A 19,695-nucleotide genomic window follows, 5' to 3' on the forward strand; every position below is an offset into this window, starting at 1 on the left:
AACGAAATTATAGCCCTACCATTAAATCCAATTGTAAACCAGTAATTTTTCATCTCCAATGGTACTCTTCTTTATTAAAAAATCTTTATTAAATAACAAAATATTCCAGCTAATATAAGTACTTCCTTGAGCTCAGTATTAATATACTTGGCACACAATTCAAGGCCGTCTCCTCAAACTCAGGAAGTGCACGATTTCTTCCTGGTGACGCAGCAGGCAGAATTACAGTGACAGAGCCTTCGTTTCTCCAGGCCAAGTCCCAGAAGTGGTGAGGTGTGGGCAGTGTTCAAATGGGTGACTTTTTAAATCTGGATCCATGGAGCTAGATTTGGATCATAACATTAGAATTTAGAGATAATTGGTAAAAACAAAAAAAAAAAAAATGCAAAACCCCAAACCAAAAAAGCACAGCACTGTGCTAATCAGCTTAAGTGATTAGCAATGTTTTGATCTTTGGCAAACTCTGGATGAACCTTAATGAAATGGAACAGTGGGGCCAGTGCTAACAAAATGCGATCATAAAGTCTGACCAGGTCACAGTGTGTCCTTTTCTTGAGAGCCTAAGGAAGGGTAAATATTATCTTGGAATATTCTGGTAAAGAATGCAAGCAAGGCAAATAAAAGAAGGTATTTCGAAAGGTATTCTTTTGACCATCATACTTTATTTTTAATACAAATAGGTAATAAAAGGTACCCAAATATCTTTGAAACAAGAATACATTTTCTGTGTATCAAGCCATCATTTACAGAGTTAACACTGCAAAACATTTGAATTAATAACTCTTAATTTGCTTCCGTAAGATTATAGGTAATAAAAAATGATATATAGGATGAGAACCAATAAGAACCAATTCGAAGTCCTAAAATCTTGTCTCTGTATTAATTACTTCACTGCCAAAAAAAAAAAAAAAAAAAATCACATGCATCTACAAAGAGAAGGTAGGCATCCTTAACACCAAACGTTATTTACAAAACAACTTCATTTCTCTCAGTTACTCTGGATTCTGTGAGCCTGCCCGACACATGCAGTGTGGGGCCAACGTCACCGTCAGCATGGCTCGCCTGCCCTGCCTGGGCATGGCCATTCTAGGCCCCGGAGGAAGGCTTCACACCAGCTCGTAGTATTTCCCCGTCTGGGGATCAAAGTAGCAGTTCAGACATGGGTCGTACAGCAGAGTCAGCACTTCCTCGTCCTCCTCCACACTCGGATCTTCTTCACCTGAGGGGAGGGGAACCACAGACACGTTAGCCGCCTGCCTGGCCCGGAACTCCTGACTGCCGGGGCAGAAGGGCAAGAACGCAGGGCCCTCCAACTTTCCTGGGAGAGGTAGAATGTCAAGGCCAAAATGGAGGGGCACGGCAGACGTGCAGACTCTGCTCACAGCATCAGACAGGGCCGGCTTCGCTCTGAAAGACAAGAAAAGCTGAGTGCGGAGGCCGGGCAGGGAGGGAGAGAAGAAAGGGACATGGCCAAGGGACTCACGGGCAAGGATATGAGCGGGATTCAAGAGGGGGGAGACAGTTCCAGACTTCACTGTGGGCCAGCGCTGTATGAATGCACCCTAAAAGTGTTACCGAGTAAACCCGAATTAAAATGATAATGTTGTTTAGGAACACAAGACACACAAAGCAAAGAACACGTACAGAAAACTATCAGGTGATGGGTAATTTCATCAGTGGTAGGAACTTCTGTCACGTTTGCTAGTCACACGGACATGGCTTCATGTTTGTCTCTGTGACAACTATTTAGGCATTTTGGAGGAACTCCTGCCGCCTAAGTTATTAGCAGTTTTGGTTGGTTTCTAACACATGCCATGGAATGAAAAAAAAAAAGGTTTTTGTAAGATCTTTCCTGAGCACCTTATATGTGCCCAGAGCTGTGCTAAGTACTTGTACACTCGAGGCCGCCTCCAGCAAGCGAGTGCCTCCTGAGTACTTCTGAAAAGCACATAATAGGAGTCCCGAAGCTGGGAAGGTAAGATCTCCCTGAGCTGGAGAAGATCAGAGCAGGAAGGAGGGCTGATTAGAACACCCCTCTCTCTTCCTGAGCACAGGCTGCTGAGGACCAGAGAATACCCAGTCTCTGGGGCTGTGAGCTCACCAGGGTTACTTTCAGAAGGGCTCGGCTGTGGGCCTGGGGTAAGGCTGACATGTAACAGAGGATCAGTCAATACGGATGTTTCTGGAAAGGGGGAATACATGATTGTGAAAAAGAAGTCTGTGGTTATAAGTGTCACTCTCCAGAGTATGGGAAGGTGGTGGGACTCCATCTTTCCCAGCCAAAGCAGACCGAGCTGGTGCATGGATCCTGTCAGGACAGTGACAAGCCTGAGTTAAGTCCCAGGGAGCGGGGCCACGATGGTGAGGTCAGGGGCTGAGATTCTACTACAGCCATTCCTCTGACCATCCAAAGACCTAAAGCATGATTGCTCCTGCACCAGGCACTGAGTGGGGTGCTGGGGATGAGATGGTCGAAGAAGAAGGTGCTGTTCTCAAAGAGTGTGCGGTGACTTGGGCAAAACCCAAGAGCAGCAAACTGACTCTTATGGGCTGCATGCAGTGCATGCCGTCCTTCAAAAGTGGGGCTGGATGGAGGACTCGGAGCCGCCGCCTCACTGACCAACACCTCAACTGGTGGAGCCCTTGACGGTTTACAAAGCACTTCCCCATGCAGGAGCTCACTCGACCCTCCTGGGAAACAGGCAGGAGTCATGGTGCCCATCTGACAGAAGAGGGAAGCAGGGTCTGCAGAGCTCACCGGCTCACCTGAGGTCACATGCCGAGTCAGAGGCAGAGTCAGGGATGAACCTGGGTTTCCAGACTCTCTCCAGTTCTGCGTTCTTTCTACCATACTGGTGCCCTGCTTTCCTTAAGAAGGTGGTGGAACACGTTCAGTTGGGAGCCATTATGTTATGGGGATTTAAACATGGAAGAGCGTAACTCATTGTAAAGGTGTCAAATTGTAAAGGTGTCCTACATTTGAAAAACTCAGGTTTGGAAACAAAAGAAATTTCATTTCTCACACTTCAAAGATCACAGAGAAAGATGAGAGTCCATGTGGGAGGGCAGAGGCAAAATCCGGGCTTATTAACTCCAGAAAAGACAAAGCTTGCGGTTACAGCAGCCCTTCTGGCCTCAAGAACATCAAGGGTGGTAAATGAGAAAAAAGTTAAGACGATTCTGTGGGGTTCCAGGAGGAAGCAAGAGGATCAATGAGGGAAAGTTATGAGGAGCCAGATTTTGGCTCAGCACAAGGAAGAATTTTCTAAACCGTAGAGCAGACCAGGAAATGGGAGGTAGACCCTGGGGAGGGTGACGCATGGACTGGGGCGACCACTTGTGTCAGATTTTATTGTGCACAGGGCAGGACCAGATCTAGTGATCCCCACGGTGCCTTTGATGAGTTTCTGTGACTCTTGGCTGCAGTGGCTTATGTCCTTGAAGTATGACAGGACTTTGCTAATGGCCACGTTAATGGTGGCAGCTGACCTGAGCACCCTGCACGGTTTCTAATTAAGAACAGGAAATCAGAGAAGGCAGGCTGCTTTTCCTTTACTTTCTATTGCTACCTTAAGAGTGGGCCCCAGGGTCCTGCCTCCACCTTCTCCTTTAAGTAGGAGAAGTTGGGAATGCTTTTTAAGTGGCTGTTTCTTGTGGAAGATGACCCCCTTTAGGTCACTTCTGCACATCAAAAAGAGGGTGTGCATGTGTCCTTTATCTTCACATATTCAACCCATCATCCCTTTCTTATTTAGGCTTCTTCAGAGAACAGAAACAATAAGTAAGTTATGCATGCAGGCTACATGATGATGTCTATTAAATTTGTACTACGTCTAGGTGTGGATGTGACATTCATACACAAAACAAAAGCAGCTAGTGAAGATTAATGGCGGGGGGATGGAAGTTGCAACTGCAGAGTGGCTGAGAGAGCCCTGGGCCCTAGGATCCCGCTGGCGGGATGGGAGGGAGCTCAGCCGCTGCCTACCCAAATGACCTTTGGGCAATTAGGGTTACTCTGCCTCACTGGACCCTCATTTCCTTATTTACCAAATGGAAATAATACTGCCTGTTTCATAGGGTTTTGTGGGAGACGAAACTGGACCCTGCAACAAATGATCGTTACTGTTACTCTTAAGGATAATGACAACCTTGAAATAAATCACGAACTACAGGTTATAAATTGCTTAGTCACTCAGAACAAAAATACTGATAGAGCTTAGAGTCCTAAGATAAGGCTTCATGGAGATGGACAGCATCACACGGAGACAATGGAGTCAGACAGACCTGGGTCCAAATCCCATTCTACCACTTGGTAGCTGCGGGACCCTGGGAAAATTCAGCACTCTGAGCCTTAGTCTCCTCATGCGAGGGCAGTAATCCTACTTGTGACAGTACCTATGAGAACTCAGTAAGATGCTCAGTAAGACTCCACATACACACAGTGAATATTCAATAAATGTTGTTATAATTGTCATTACGAAAAACTGAAGATAGCCGAGTTAGACACAAAAGGGGTGTGTCCACTTATACCTTATTCCCCATCTCCAAACTGTGCCTGTTTGATTTTTTTACGACCAAGAGAAAAAAAAAATAGTGGATTTGAATGAAATACAAAGACCCCCAACTAGCTTCATAAAGGACATTATCAAGAATTCATCTTTAAGTAAAAAGAGTACTTAAACCAAAAATCGCGTATTTTTTAAAAGTAAAATGAATTTTCCCATCAGGTGTAATGTTAAAGTCATGGATCATCGAGGTAAGTAATGATAAGTCAACCCATCTCGGAGGTCTTTGTCCGTGCTTTGTTTTTACTCCATCCACACACTGGGGGAAATTCTGACCTCTGGCAAGTAAATGACATGCCATATTACTGTACAGCGTGTTCTGGAGCTGGTACTTTCCAAAAAGATAAAATTTTAAGCTCGCGCTATTAAGTTAGAAAACTCAATACATTTTACTACCAGTCAAGAATCTTTCTAGATGAAAATAACAGTTGTAATGGGCCATGGGTCTTTATCACCCAACTGCAAAGGGATCGATGTGGATCCAATTCATTAGTAGGGGTTTTGCTCCATAATGCATACAAACTGAAGCGGTAACTGCTATGTAAATGCATTTGTTCCAATACCTATCACCATAAAACTGGAACCTCATGCATTATAGCCATGGGACTAAAGCAGGTTTTGTGGTTTTTAGTACTAAAGGTTTAAATGGATGAATTTTAAAACTCTACCAACAATGACACTGGTACAAAAATTGGGTGACATTATGTATAATTTTACATTGAAATAAGTGCTTTAAACTTGCATAAAAGGTTTTGTTTTCATTATAACTTAATTTTCAGTGCCTCCAATTTACATCATTTTAAGCCATTGTAATGCCTACGTAATGAAATTATAATATCATTAAGCAATTGCCACTATGATGTCAAGCAATGGGAAATGTTTTGAAAGGTAATTATTGTGCATGGGTATGGGGTAATTTTCAATTATATTCTTGAATGGTGCAGGGTTTGTTTTTCCCCTAAATGCTAAATTGCTCTATTTAAAGACTGGCTACAGAAACTCTAAAAGGACAAATTAACAAATAAAACCATTCTCTGCTACCAGACTAAGAGCATCTGGACAGGGGTCCAAACTACATTTTTACTCTTCTCCACATAATAAAGTCATTTCCAGTGAAATAAAATTGCCTTTCAGATAATAATCTATTTACAAACTTCCAGCTTTATCCACTTTGAAATCGGTTCACAGCAATAACAGAAGAAAAGCCAGCAGAGCCAGACCACATGCAGCACTATCAGCTGCTCTCCCCTCTGTTAGATCGGTTCAGACAAACAATTCCTTCAGTTCACCTTTTGAAAAATCCATTAATATAAATGCTTAATTATCTATATTTATCGCGTTTTAACCATAGATAATAGAAAACCTGTATGCGCAGGCCGAGTCCTCAAGCTTGAAAACAAATAATGTGGCACCGGTTTATCAGATTTAAAATCTCTGAATCAAGACACTGCACTTGATTTTCGATTTTCTGACGCTGCCATCCAGAATTTTTTAAAAAAAGTTAATGCGTTTTCTCTCTTATAGATCTTGAGAACTGATTGACTGTACTTTTATGTGCATACTAATACACTATTGTTTAAACAATTCAACGGTGAGGGATCACCATTCCAAACAGTCAGCCTCGGGATCAATAAAGATGACATTTTAGATAAGATTCTGCAGAGCACCAGGTGCTTGCAAACTCTCCCACCAACGCTTCTCCCACAGTAGGGCAAAATTAACTTGCACTAAAACCTGAGAAAGTCTACTGTAAACTGCTGAATTTTGTTTTTTGGCAAATATGTGTCCTGGGATGGGAGAAGGATAAATGATCAAGGATGGGATAAAAAGGAGGAAAAGATACTTTCTTCTATTAGAACACCATATTGTTTCTTGGAAGGCAAATAACACGCCATGATTATAGTTCAGGTTTCATTTGGGAAATAAGTATATCACCCTTTTTGCAAAAACCAGTGGCTATATTTTACTTGGAAAATGCCATTTAAGACAACATATTGAAGGATTTGGAAGATTAACTGGGAATTAGTGTAATTTCATTCTTTCCAGGTAGTCTCCACTTACAAACGTGCAGTGATGCAAATGTGTGCTTGTATATCAAATCATTGAGTTAAACTTACACAGTGTTACATCTTAAACTTACACCATGTTACATTTTAATTTTATCTCAATAGAGCTGGGAAAAGAACCTACAAAACAATCGTGCACTTGGAAATGTGCAGCTTGTGACTCTGAATGCGTTTTGTTACACACCCAGGGAAGTCCCTAACCAGACTACTGAGCTGTGAAACCCATAATGTCTCAATGGCCTGATCTCAGGCAAGGTGGCAACACTGGAGCGAGAAGAAAATTCACCCCAATTTCAGCAAGGGAAGCTGAACTCGCACCTTGGTCTAGGAACATTTCTGGGGTGCATCTGGGGAATAAGTAGGTGGGGATAGTTCTAGAATAAGAGAGAGAGCCTCAGACACCAGCAATGTGTTTACTTCCCTACTTCCGGGCTCACTTCTAGTACTCCTAGAAGGAAGGCACTCTTTAGCCTAGTGAGGGCATTGATCACCAGCCCCCCATCTCCCAACCACTTTCTTGCAGAGAAGACACCCCCGAGACTCTGATAGCTGCGTAAGAGAAAATACCTCTCTTCCTCAAGGTTAATCTGAGAGCAAAAGCAGCTACTTGACTAACAGGGGAAGGGGTGGGGACTCTGGATTCTGCAATGTCATGAATACTAATGAACATTATAGGAGCGGAGCCTTGAGATGGGGATGCCACAGGTTGAAGGAGAGTACTAAAGGGAGTACTATTTTATCCAGAAAGCTTCAAGAAAGAGAACTTCCTAAATTTAAAAAATTGCAGTGGACACGTCAGTTGTATGGTTCTTACTGACCTCAGTGGGAATTCTGTGGCCTTGCAGCAGCATGGGGGTTAGGGGTACAGATTGCCAGGTGTGACAGGCTGGGTCAGAGTCCTGCTCCACACTCTGGGTTTGTGACGCAGGCAGTGACCTTAACTTCACCTGTATGGTGGGGGACATAACATAGCCTCACACCTGGCAGTATCGGGAGGAGTCATCGTGAGGTAACACAGGAAAATCCAACATTGTGGCGGGCACATGGCCAGTGCTGGCTTCTCTTATTACTTCTACATTGCCAGGATTGTTTTTTGGGGCGGGGGGAGAAGGTCTCTTTGCACCTAAATAAATCTTGACGATACAAGGAAGATCCAAAGAGTAGACCAAATCATCCTTCTGTTTTCCATGGGCAGATGATTCATGCAAGTACTCATTAAATATTTATTAAGTGTGGACTGTGTCCTAGGCGCCAAGTCAAGCACCTGGGGACACCATGGTTTTTCAGTGAAGCAGAATGTCTGTAAGATAGCTAGTAAAACAGATTTTAGAAGACTGTTTGAGACTCATCGTATCAGGTGGGTGTCGAATAACTGTGTGGAAGGAAATAAGACTCTGGAAGGCCTCCTCTGTTGTGCCCAGAGCACATGGCCAGATTCCCCTCTCTCTGCTTAGCTTCAAGGAGCCATGAGTCCTAAATTCTTGGCCAGTAGTTCGGATATTACCTCTTTAAAATCAGCATCTCCTGCCTATTTGCGTCTCGTGGGAGATACACCCATGTTCATAAAGGAATATCCTCTATGGCCTTGCCATAAAGAAGGCACAAGGATGTTGTTTTTATGGGATTCTGGCAACTCCACAAGCACTTCTGAATGTCTTTCTTACTCAAAATCTATGTAAACTGCAGGAACGGTTCTGCAGGCCTGACGAGAGAGGTCATTATTATTCCATTTTGGAGCTGGGAAGCATGAATAATTGAAGGGTCATATCTGTAAAGGAACAAATGTCAAAAACAAATTGACAACTATTCTTCAAGCAAAGTCTGCTTTATTTTCGAAAGGTCAGCTTGGTAGTTCTCTTGAGTAAGTTCTGAAATCATAACTTCCCATTTTCACATTTCACATGTGCTCCAGGAAAACACATTTATGCCAAGTGTTAAGGGCGCCTGTGCCCCGGTAACTGATATTCGGCGAGCAGGCTGCGGCCCGGGAGGAGCTGCACACAGCGCCCCGCTCTCCATCCAGCCGCAGGGCCCGGAGCGCAAGGCTGGTCCCGCTGGCTGCCTGGCTCTCCAAGAACACGGCCTGTTTCCTTGAAGGTGGCATTTATACACTCGAGGCTTCTGTCTGAGCAGGAGCTGTGGCCGTGACACAGACTCGTACTGAATAAGGCAAAGACTCAAAGGCCAGGTCTAAGGCATGTGTGACAAGGAGTAGAGAGAGACCTCATTTGAAATGGAGTGAGGAAGCCTGGAAAGGGAGGCGCTCCTGCATGAGCTTTCTGTGGCCGCCTATGCCATGCTCCTGGGCAGGAGGAAGTTCATCTTATTGCCCCAGCAGAAGGAAGGGAGATTTTCTCCCTGACAAGCAATAGCCTAGACAATGGGAAGCGTCACCATCTTTAACTCCTGCTTTGGACTTTTAGATTCTAATAGACTTTCCTTCAAAGCAGCCTCTCCTAAAGTCCTCCTTTGTCTCTACAAAGTAATGTTGCTCTCCACTACGCCTTGCTGCAGTGTGCATGACCCAACTTGCCACTCCTTTGCTATTCCTAAACAAACTCATTTTCCTGGTAAAATAACTCGCTCTTTTGTTTTTAAGGTTAACCCACGCACTTACTTTTATATGGCTTGGGGCAAGTTTTCTAGTACTATGCATTGGTCAGGCCCTGCTGCTGAACTACAGTTATGCCTCTCACTCTATAGAAGCATCTCGGCCTCTCCACCTGGGCTGGAGCTGTGGGGGTTCAGCACGTTACTTCTCAGCTCTGAGCGCCAGTGTTCATGTGGAAAAGGCGGGGAATAACAGTAGCTGCACCTCAAGAGGCCATTATGAGAAGTAAAGCGTACTTGGAGGTGTGGGTCACAGGAAGAAGAAATAAATATTAGCTATTGTTATTTCTATCTTAGAAGTCTAAAGATGGGAGACCCTCCCTCCCTGGGAACCAGGCTTCAAAACCACCTTCAATGGTTCTGCAGAAAGGCACTGATAAGGAGGAAGCCTGGGTCCTAATCCTAGCTGGGGCTAGGACTGCACCACTGTCTTAGCTGGTTCAGCAGAGCCCCAAGGCAGGGTTCTGAGACCCTAACTTCCCCTTTAGCTAGAGCAGTTCTGCTCTTCTCTCTTATAAATGCTAGAATTTCATAGGAAATTCATTTGAAAGAAAAGTTTCATGGCTTATAAATATACTTTAAGAGCCACTGCCTCAGGTGACCTGTCACTGTTTTAGTTGCTAAAATGCAAGGGTCTAGGTTCAATACTCTCATTGACAAATTTTAGAAATATACATAATATACTAAAAATCTGGAATAGGGGAAAAGTAAGTAAGTAAGCAAGACTTACTGAAAATAAGACTTCAATGAATTACTCATTTTTTTTTCAAAGTTGGTATAAAAATGGCCATTTGAAGAACATTTCTCTCTCTCTTTTTTCCCCTTTCAGCCTTCTAGTCTTCCTTCTAACAAAAATTTAGAGTATCTAATAACCTACAGAAATTGCATAGGGTACTTGGGATCCAGGAGTGAGCAAACAGATGAAGTCTCTGCTTTTACAAACTCAAAGGCTATGTAGGAAAGAAGACATTAAACAAGCCAACAAATCACGGATTACACATTGTGAAAAGGGCACGAAGAAAATGTACAAGGTGAAGGGAGATTGACCTGCTTAGAAGAGATTGTCTAGAAAGGCCTTTGGGAAGCTAGGTGACAAGGAAATATGCAGGCCTGGCAGCTCGGCAATCCAGGGATCCTGTCTCTCAGTCAGGCCCTTGCTCCCTCAGATCTGGTCAAAACAGCAGCTTTGCCCCGAGCACCTCACTCCCATGGAGAAAATGCGGCCACTTGTGATTCCTGACAAGCATGAATAGGCGGGGGAGGCAGGTCCAGGGCTGAAACAGGAGACCAGAGGTCTGCTTCCTCCTGCTCCCTTAAAGAACTTATCTACTTAGCCCTTGAGATGTTTCCATTTGTTTTTTTTTTTCCCTATAGATCAGGAAATTTCAAGAGGAAAAAATATTTCAATTCCTGATTTCATATACATTTCTTTTCGAGTAGGTAATCTAGGTACTTGGTTCAAAATAAAAAAAGTATAAAAACAGTGGTTGGGCTCTGGGGCCAGGTTGTTTGGAATCCCATCCCAGCTCTGCTGAGGACTGGTTGTGTGATCCTGGGCAAGGCATTCAAGAACATTGTACCTCAGTTGTCTCAGCTGTAAAGATCAATAATTATACACGCACACAAATAGTACCTTCCTCACCGTGTTGCTGTGACAGCTACTGTTAGAACTTAGCATGGTGTCCGGCATATCTCTCTAAATTCTTGGTATCCTGCAACAGAAGCCCCAAAAGAGGCCCGACTGTCCACAACCATGTCTCCCTCTTGCTTCTGGATACTTGAACCCATCATTTTTCTTTGACAAACATTGTATAAGAACACTATCTTGGCATATTGATATGTTGTCTAAAACAAAGCCAGTAACATGTAAAGAGTCACCAAATAGGAAACACCAATTTTTTTTTTAATTTTATTTTTTATAAACATATAATATATTTTTATCCCCAGGGGTACAGGTCTGTGAATCGCCAAGTTTACACACTTCACAGCACTCATCATAGCACATACCCTCCCCAATGTCCATAATCCCACCCCCCCAACCCCCCTCCCCCCATTAACCCTCAGTTTGTTTTGTGAGATTAAGAGTCACTTATGGTTTGTCTCCCTCCCAATCCCATCTTGTTTCATTTACTCTTCTCCTACCCCCTTAACCCACCATGTTGCATCTCCTCTCCCTCATATCAGGGAGATCATATGATAGTTGTCTTTCTCCGATTGACTTATTTCACTAAGCATGATACCCTCTAGTTCCATCCACGTCGTCGCAAATGGCAAGATTTCATTTCTTTTGATGGCTGCATAGTATTCCATTGTGTATATATACCACATCTTCTTTATCCATTCGTCTGTTGATGGACATCTAGGTTCTTTCCATAGTTTGGCTATTGTAGACATTGCTGCTGTAAACATTCGGGTGCACGTGCCCCTTCGGATCACTAGGTTTGTATCTTTAGGGTAAATACCCAGCAGTGCAATTGCTGGGTCATAGGGTAGTTCTATTTTCAACATTTTGAGGAACCTCCATGCTGTTTTCCAGAGTGGTTGCACCAGCTTGCATTCCCACCAACATTGTAGGAGAGTTCCCCTTTCTCCGCATCCTCGCCAGCATCTGTCATTTCTTGACTTGTTAATTTTAGCCATTCTGACTGGTGTGAGGTGGTATCTCATTGTGGTTTTGATTTGTATTTCCCTGATGCCGAGTGATGTGGAGCACTTTTTCATGTGTCTGTTGGCCATCTGGATGTCTTCTTTGCAGAAATGTCTGTTCATGTCCTCTGCCCATTTCTTGATTGGATTATTTGTTCTTTGGGTGTTGAGTTTGCTAAGTTCTTTATAGATTTTGGACACTAGCCCTTTATCCGATATGTCATTTGCAAATATCTTCTCCCATTCTGTCAGTTGTCTTTTGGTTTTGTTAACTGGGAAACACCAATTTTTGATGATAGTAATTAGCTATAAACCACTCGAGCAGATCAGAAAAGGGGAAAGGGACAGCTGATAGAAACCGAGGCTGACTGGCAGGAGGGGCGCCAGACCTGGTTAACATTGGCCAGAACATTTCTATAATCTTCTGAATTTATTCTGTTAATTTGCCCCCGTTGGAAGTTCTGTTTACCTTCAACATAACTGAGCTCCTGCTGTCAAAACATCACTTTGTAATGGTGACTCGAAGCCATCCTTTCAGCTACTTCTCACTAATATATATCTTGGGTGCCTTTGCTCAAGGACCACACTCTCTGTTCCCGTGGTTTATTTAGGACACTTAACATAACATATTATTTGTTCTCTCACAGCAAGGTCTCCTCCTGACAGCCAAGATTCTATTTTTCTGTCATAAGTAATTATAAATGTACACCTCTAAAAAGATTCCCAATTTGAGGGGCATAATCTATTTCAGACAGTAAATCACAGAGACATCTCCATCCCTTGGGCGGCCAAAATGTACAACTCAGATGTATGAGCTCTCACTCTGAATTTTCCATACCTGAAGAAAAATGGGATGCTCCACTTTCTCCCTGGGGCAGTTAGGGGAAAAAACCTGGCACCTTTGTTGGAGCAATTTATATTGGCTTCAGTTTCTGTATTATTTGTTTTAACTTCAGATATTGTGCTTCCCTCTTCAGAAGCCCAACTCAAAAGGCCGTCTCAGGGAGTCCCACTCTGAGGTTATCTGTCACTCTACCCCTTCCATCCCAATCCCCGTTTCCACCAAAGGTTCTTTTCCCTTCCTCCTCTGCGTACTCCAGACAATCACGTTCCCTGCTCACAACCAAAAACTGATGGTTCATTTCTATGACTCTTGCCCACAAAGAGAACCCCAGGCAAATTTTCATTCCTGCTTCCTTCCCATTCCTCCATTGCTAACACTAATTGCTATAACTCTGTGCTGGCTTTACCTTTAAAGACGAATATCCTTGTGTGAATGAAAACATGTATCTAGTGATGTAGGAGCGTGGTGCCTGCTTTATAATAAAACAAACTGCTAGTATTTTGTAGGTGCTAATATAAGTGCTTTATGAATCTTCACAAAAAACTTCCAGGCGGATGCTATCACTTTCAGTCTTACTTTACAAATGTGGTAACTAAACGTCCTACAGGCCACACAGCAGGAGCTGGCAGACCTGGAATCCAGATGAAGGTCAATTTGATACCGAAGGACTTATTATCCTATAAAATGAGGCACAGGGTATCTCATTTTGGGGGTGTGAGCCTAAATGATTAGCATTTAATAAAAATAGTGGCATCTCAAAGTGACTGATTTTCCCTATTTGTAGTTAATGATTTTTTATTTTTTTATGCATAACATTTTCCATAGTCCCACCTTGAGTGCTCAAGCTTCCAGAAGAATCCAGATGCTGGTCTGTTGGGTGTTGACTGGGAGGAACGATCGGTGGGCTCAACATATTTAACCAGTCCCTAAAAAGAAAAGAAGAAAGTAAATAAACAACAGGTCTGCAATTTCATATATAAATTTTATCTTTCCATTGGGTTTTTAATTTCCTGGGACTTCCACAGAGAAACATTTTTTTCCCTCCTTCATATTTCAGAAGGACAGAATGTCCAGAAGTTAATATTCAGTTCTATAAATGAGTTAATATATTGTCAATCACTGAACTCACTAGTTGTTCCACAAATATATCAACTAGATTAAAGATGACTATTCCTCTCAAAAGTTTATTACTGTGGCTATTAAACTGTATCCAGTTCCTCTCCTATAAGAAAATTATTTTGGGGGCGCCTGGGTGGCTCAGTGGGTGAAAGCCTCTGCCTTCCACTCAGGTCATGATCCCAGGTTCGTGGGATCGAGCCCCGCATTGGGCCCTCTGCTCAGTGGGGAGCCTGCTTCCTCCTCTGTCTCTGCCTGCCTCTCTGCCTACTTGTGATCTCTGTCTGTCAAATAAATAAATAAAATCTTTAAAAAAGTTATTTTGATAATTCAGAAGAAATGCAGTAGAGACAAAGCTTCTTAATGATCTTTGGGTAAGGAAACCTGGCAAAGTCATATGTTACCTCCATGACAACATTCCAAATGTGATCTGAAACAGAAGGTGGTCTTGGAGCCATTAGGGACTAGACACAATGGTGGGGTCAGCAGGCACTCACTCAGTCTTTAGAGCATCGGAGGGCAAAAGAAGGTAGAGCGAGGGGAGCTGGTCCCTCAAGTGACCCATTCCTTCAGTTCTCCCATTAAGAATGGGGGCAAAACCACTCTGGAAAGCCACTCCTATATTCCTGCTCCTCTGCCTCCAACTGCCAACCTTATTTCCCAAGTTCTTTACTCCCCTTCCTCCTCTATTCTTTTCTGGTCTTCTCGGTCCCTCTAGGAGGTCCCTGAATGAGTGTGATGCAAGAGGGTGACATCCAGGGGGCTCGAGTCACTGTGCACTCTACTTGAAGCCTTTCTCATCTCTAAACTTGTTAGTAAGCTTCCGGGGATGGGGGCAGTAAGGGAAAGTGATCCAACATGAATTCGTGCTTCCATTGATACTAGCATCTCTTTCGTTTATCTTATTCTTCTCAGCAGGAGCATGGGCATGTCCTCATGACTAAACAAGTTCTTTCTAAATTTCTATATTTCTGTCTTTATTTACAATGGGAGACAGTCCCAGCAGGAAGTAAGAGCACTGGCTCTCCAGGTCAATCCCGGTTCCATGTTTCCCCGTGCAAAAACTTGGCCATACCACTTACATAGTAAGTCTCTTTTAGAAAGAGGGGATAACGACAGTACCTCAGAGTTCTGCTTTAGGACTAAATGGAAAAAAAAAAAAAAGAAGGATGAAAACCACTTGGCATGGATCTGGATACAGGGTCACATTCAATACATTTCAGCTATGACCACCATCATCTTCATTATTGGTAAAAATCATAGTGTGGCTTTCCCTACAATGATAAACCAAGGTAGCAGGAATTGGATTTTGTTGGAATTAAACCAGTCAAGGAAGGTAGAATGGTTACAAGTATCTATAGCAGAGGTTTTCCATGAAAGTCATTCACTCTTCCTGCAAAAAAAAAATGATCTCAACGTAAAAATTACCCAATTCTTATTTGCCATATTTTAAGATACTTACAGTCTCTCCTCCTCACCTTAGCTATCACTGATTATGTCTAGTGAAATAAGCAAGGTGAACGTGCTGAATAACTGAATTTCATAATAACACATTAAGGACATCAGAAAGGAATTGTCGCAGACTTCCAAGCTAATGGGGCATTTTTCTGATAAGCACCTTTCATTTAGCCCATTTCATTACTGTAGACCCCAAATCCCCACATTATAGAAAATTACAAGGTCACATACATATTACAAGTCCTGGAGACCTCATTACTCAGTAGGAGTGCTGGAGAGCAACGGGGAACACCAGCAACAGAAATAATAATGTTATCATATGAAGACATCCTCAGTGATAAATCAGAAACTCTAAACTCTGGCAGGAGTAGCTCCTACTCACGGTCCATGGACACGGGGGTTGTGTGACTATTATAAAAGGTAAGATGTTCACTTCTTAGGCCAGTGACTTGATTAATGTTTTTCCTTCTCTGTAGTAGCTATGAAAAGTGCAGAGTTCTTCCTTTTGTGATTTTTTTTGGTTGTTTAAAATAATTTCAGATTTACAGCTTTTCTGTAAGAAAAGTACAAAGAGTACTTCTTTGAAAGAAGAGTACAAAGAACTCCTACATATCATTCATCCAGATTCCCCAATTTAAACACTTTATTACACTTGCTATCTACTATCTATCTATCTATTTATCTATCATCATTTCTCTATCTAAATGGTATTGGCAAACTATGGCCTGTGGGCAAAGTCTGGCTCAATGCCTGTTTTTACACAGTGTGCAAATTGAGAATGATTTTTACATTTTTAAGTGGGTGAAAAAAGAAAGATAATAATGTTTCATGACATACGATAATTATATAAAATTCAAATGTCAGTGTCTATAAATAAAATTTTATTGGAATAAAGTCATATTCACTTGTTATGTATTGTCTATGGCTATTTTTGTGCTATAGTGAAGGAATTAAGTATTTGCTGTTTGGCCCTTTACAGAAAAAAGTTTGATGATCCCTCTTCTATAATTATGGGCTCATTTCTTCAATACTAAGGCAACACCACATGTTCATGCTCATCTCTCCTCTTTCCATATTTGTAACTCCTTTGACAGTGAGGAACCTGGCTCCCATTATCCTCAATAAATTTACTTCTTTTCTGAACTATAGAACATGTCAAAATTAGTTTCAGAATTGTTAAGCAAACAAAACAAAACAAAACAAAACAACCAACAGAAAACCCCAAGCCTACTCTCTAGAGTTCTCTGTTTAGGGTTCTTTTTATTCCTTTGTTAAAATAGTATAAAATAGTAAAATAGTATGTTCTAAATTTATTTGAGTTAGTTCTCCTTCCTTTTCAGTGTGGTTGTATTATTTCTTTGAAATACAGTTGGATCCATCCACTTTTGTTTGTATTATATGTTAATATAAGATTAAAGAGAAATATTAACAGGAAAAAAATCTTTTTTGTCCATTAACTGTTGATTTTTATTGTTGTTGAGTATATAAAATGTTAACAGTTCAAAAGTCAAAATTCACAGAAAGTCTTACTCAGGTAAGAGTTACATTTCCCCCATGCCTCCCAGTCTGTTTCCAACCCCTCATCACTGCCATGCCATTCTTACCGGCTCCTCTATAGGCAATCAAGTTCATTCTGGTATCTCCTATGTTTCTTTTTGTAAAAAATAAGCAGACATGTGTCTAATGCAAAAGTCAACTTAAAATATAACCTGGAAATCATTCACCTCCAGTTCATAGAGAGCATTTCATTCTTTTTTATGGCTGTGTAGTACTCCACGTCTGGCTAGACTATCATGTATTTCACCACTCTCTCATGTTTGGGCATGTTTTCAATATTTTGCAATCACTGCAATTAATAGTGCTGTGAATAACCTTGAGCTACCAATTTTTCTATACTTGGAGATATATCTTCAAGGTAAATTCCTAGAAGTGGAATTTCTGGGACAAAAGGTAAATAGATACTTGGTTTTGTTAGATACTAACAAATTCCCTCCACAGGGACTGTGCCATCTGCATTCCCTCCAGCCATGCAGGTCAGTGCTGATTTCTCCACAGCAATGCCATAAGAGTATGTGGTCAAGTTTAAATGCTTTCCAACCTGAGAGATAAAAACTGGTAGCTTAAAGTAGTTCTGATTTGCATTTGTTCTCAATATGGGCATTATGAATGGAGCTGACTGACTTTTCATGTGCATAAGGCCAGGCATGTAATATGTAGGTATACGCATATATGTTTTTTTTTTTAAATCTATTTGTGTGTGTATTCATGTCTTTGCCCCTTCTTCTATCAGGTTTTTTGTTTCCCCTCACTTTGTCATGTGTTTTTGCTTACACTGTTTTTTTCTTTTGCCATGCAATAGTTTAAAAAAATTTTTCTGTAATCAAATGTATTACTCTTTTCTTTTATTGCCTCTGTACTTTGAGTTATAGTACATGATGTGAGTTTATTCTGGTTATAATGTGGATGTAATTTTATCTTTTAAAAATAACTACAGAGTTCTCTTGACAAGTGATATTATTTTAACTTAAGACTCAGAAGATCTTATACAACTAAGACATTTTGATCAAAGCAATGTGTTTGTTTGGCCTTTTACTAAGTATGCATTTATAAAGTATATTTTGCAAAAAAAAAAGTTGTTAATTATAATTATAATATGGAAAATATTGGGCTAAACACAGTCAATCAGGACTTTTTCTTATAGGACTTTTGAGAGATTTTAATACACTGTGAATCTTCCAAGAGGAGGATAGCCCCCATGCACGCCATCCAGAACTGTCACACTTTTGGGATCCTAAGTCCATAGACCACAACTTGAGAAATACTTCAGGTTGCACTATTTTCCCATCCTGGTGGCATTGTTTTTGCTTGTTGTTTTTATTTTACTTAGTATATATTTAACAATTTCATTTTCTCCAGAGCATTTTTTTGGTGTCTTATTGATAAGCACAGGTGTACAGTCTAGCGCCTATATCTTATATGTTGTCATTTTCATATGTGATATTTAATACTAATTGACTTGACCCTTGATCAGCTTCTTTAAACCCTATGTCTTCCTAACTCAGAAAGCAGCAAACATCTAAGGAAGTGGGAGTTCAGCTGAGGCACACTAACAACATGCCAGCCCAGCTAGAGTTCTGAACGTCTCCCTGGTCTCTTACCTCAGTGGCTGTGCTCTGGAATTTTTTCTTGCTCTTTGTTCCACCATTTTCACATTTGCCTTGTCCTTTGTACTTGATGCTCTGGCTGCTCTCCTCAGCTCTGATTATAATCCTTTTCTCCCGAGGGCTGACTCTATCTACTTGTTGGGAAAGCCTCTAACTCCTTTGGTGGGTGAACAACACCCTTTCCAGTCAGACCTGCTCTCTGAGCGTGTTCAGGTAATGCTGTGTCTTCCCCTTTCTTCTCGTGGACTCGGCAGGCCTCCCACCACTCCCTCTCCTCTTGAAACTAGAGAAAGGACTTCAAGGTACACCTATGCCTACTGAATACTGTCACCAGAAGATGTGTTTTATTTAAGAGTCAAGACAATGGAGTCACATTAAATACCACATATAAAAATACAGAGCAGATGAAGAACAAATATCATCTTGTGAATTTTCATAATGGCCAGATTTATCAAATATTAAAATCTTGGCCAAAATAAGAATACCTCACTGTTTTCTTCCCAATTGCATGATAGATTTTTTTGAAGTGAGGCACTGAGCATTAACTGAATCAGATATTTTTATAACTGAGGAGAATGTCATCAGTGAAGACAGACTATGGTTTCAGCTCCTTCATTTAAAAGCAAGATTTTGTTTCCAAGAACAGCTTTACATTTATTTCATTAATGTGTTTCCTCTACATATATTATGTGTGTACATACATATATATCTATACAGAAATACAAGATATGAGGCCAACATCTCTCTACATATTCAGTCACCATTTACTGAACTTCTGTGTGTCAGGTCCTGGGGAATCAAAGAGCTCACAGTCTGATGGAAGAAGCATTCTAGCCAGCAGAAAATGAATTAAAACATGGGTTGTACAAAAAGGATGCTGTGGGCCGATCAGATAAATATTAAGTTTTACTTCCAATTTCAGGAGGTTGGAGATTACCTAAAGCCCATTCACAGACTTTTGGACTCCTATATTAGGCATGTCTACACCTTGGAATACCATGGAGGTGCTGTTTTGACCAGTGTAAATTCCATGCTTGGCAAAGTTTTTCTGTGCAGAACGAGACAGAAAATACATTGGGCTTATTTTAAAAAAATTATTTATTTATTTATTTATTTGACAGAGATCACAAGTAGGCAGAGAGGCAGGCTGAGAGAGAGGGAGAGGGAAGCAGGCTCCCTGCTGAGCAGAGAGTCCGATGTGGGGCTTGATCCCAGGACCCTGAGAT

At 41.6% G+C, this 19,695-nt stretch overlaps 1 protein-coding gene across 7 annotated transcripts in view; it reads right to left on the bottom strand.

The window, feature by feature from the left end:
* Positions 1–924: 924 nt before the first annotated feature.
* The window catches only part of LOC111144282 (chromosome unknown C3orf67 homolog), a 247,545-nt gene continuing 228,774 nt past the window's right edge, over positions 925–19,695 (bottom strand). For all 7 annotated transcript variants that reach the window (XM_022498519.1, XM_022498523.1, XM_022498520.1 and 4 more), the window contains 2 exons: positions 13,563–13,657; positions 925–1,219 (listed from right to left, as the gene is read on the bottom strand). In XM_022498519.1, coding sequence (XP_022354227.1) covers positions 1,107–1,219; positions 13,563–13,657 — 208 coding nt within the window. In that variant the 3' untranslated portion in view covers positions 925–1,106. The remainder of the gene's footprint in view (positions 1,220–13,562; positions 13,658–19,695) is intronic.

Source organism: Enhydra lutris, unplaced genomic scaffold (genome assembly GCF_002288905.1).
Source record: "Enhydra lutris kenyoni isolate GAN:26980312 unplaced genomic scaffold, ASM228890v2 scaffoldscaffold10, whole genome shotgun sequence".
NCBI classification, from domain to species: Eukaryota; Metazoa; Chordata; class Mammalia; order Carnivora; family Mustelidae; genus Enhydra; species Enhydra lutris.